Source organism: Poecilia reticulata, linkage group LG6 (genome assembly GCF_000633615.1).
Source record: "Poecilia reticulata strain Guanapo linkage group LG6, Guppy_female_1.0+MT, whole genome shotgun sequence".
In the NCBI taxonomy this organism is placed as follows: Eukaryota; Metazoa; Chordata; class Actinopteri; order Cyprinodontiformes; family Poeciliidae; genus Poecilia; species Poecilia reticulata.
Window position 1 is genome coordinate 12,594,036 of NC_024336.1, and position 1,263 is coordinate 12,595,298.

General features: G+C 41.5%; 1 protein-coding gene across 2 annotated transcripts in view; it reads left to right on the top strand.

Moving 5' to 3' along the window:
* The window catches only part of iqub (IQ motif and ubiquitin domain containing), a 31,846-nt gene that overhangs the window by 13,644 nt on the left and 16,939 nt on the right, over nucleotides 1–1,263 (top strand). For both annotated transcript variants that reach the window (XM_017305081.1, XM_008411242.2), the window contains exon 4: nucleotides 612–779. In XM_017305081.1, the coding sequence (XP_017160570.1) occupies nucleotides 612–779 (168 nt within the window). The remainder of the gene's footprint in view (nucleotides 1–611; nucleotides 780–1,263) is intronic.

Here is a 1,263-nt window from a genome sequence, read left to right on the forward strand (position 1 = left end):
TGGATGGATGGATGGATGGATGGATGGATGGATGGATGGATGGATGGATGGATGGATGGATGGATGGATGGATGGATGGATGGATGGATGGATGGGCTTTTGAATGTTTTACCAACCCCGTCCCTCAAGTAAATGATGTTAATGCCACATTCCCTATGAAGCAGACAGGTAGCGCTTCAGTCAGATAGAGATAATCTCTTGGAGAGGCAACTACTCAGATTTGGAATAGTTACCCATAAGCATTAAGATTCATTAAGACCCATCTGTGATTACTGAGGTTTACAGCTCACACTCGTCAGCACTTTTACATATTATTTTCTGTTGCTGTTATTTTTGATTAAATTCTAGGCACATTTGTGTGTTTTACTCCTAGTTGTAGTGGTAAAGCTTCAGCTGTCTGAAGACTGGACCTGAAACGAGCTGCTCATTTCTTTTTACTTATGTCTTCATGTTAACGTTATGCAAAGTAGAAATGTTTCATAGGCTACATAATGCCAACACTATACAGATTTCTATGATGTTGTGCTTTGTTTTAATGTTTAATCTCATATTATGATCTCCAGAGTGTTTTGGTTGAAGAAAAGACAGAACCTCAGATCACTGTTTTGCAGGTAGAGTGGTGGAGGAGAAGCAGAGCCTGATGGAACTTGGCATTCGACCTCACAGCTCCACCCAGATGGAGATGAGCTCCTCTGACCCAACTTCTTACCCGCTCCGCCTTCTCCGCCCCCCAGAACATGACAACATGCCCGATGTCATTACTGTACGGGTCCAAAAAGGTACGGCCTCAAACATAATCAGTAATAACTTAACCCTAACACTGAAGACAATAATTAATCAAAGCTGATACTGAAAACTTAAATAAATCTGTTTTGTTTTATTCCCAGCATTCAGTAGAACAGAGTGGTGGTTGGAACTGCTTCTACTTTCATTCCCCTCAACAAAAGCATCAGTGGGGTTAGGGTCAAGGGCGTAGGAAYGAGTCTGTCATTGGGAGGGACGCAAATCGGAAACCTGACAGATCAGTAAATAGCTTGAGCAGAAATGTCATAAACTATTGCGCCATCAACACGTCAGTAATGCGTTACTCTAATCTGACCCTGGTTTCAGTAACAAGTATTCTAACATGTACTATTTACAATCCAATAATCAGATTAAAGTTATGCAWAGTATAATGACCGTCATTCCAGGATGAACACTCACTTTATCATTTGCATCACAACTAGCAAGCTGCATACTCTGGTAGCACAGACAGGCTACCAG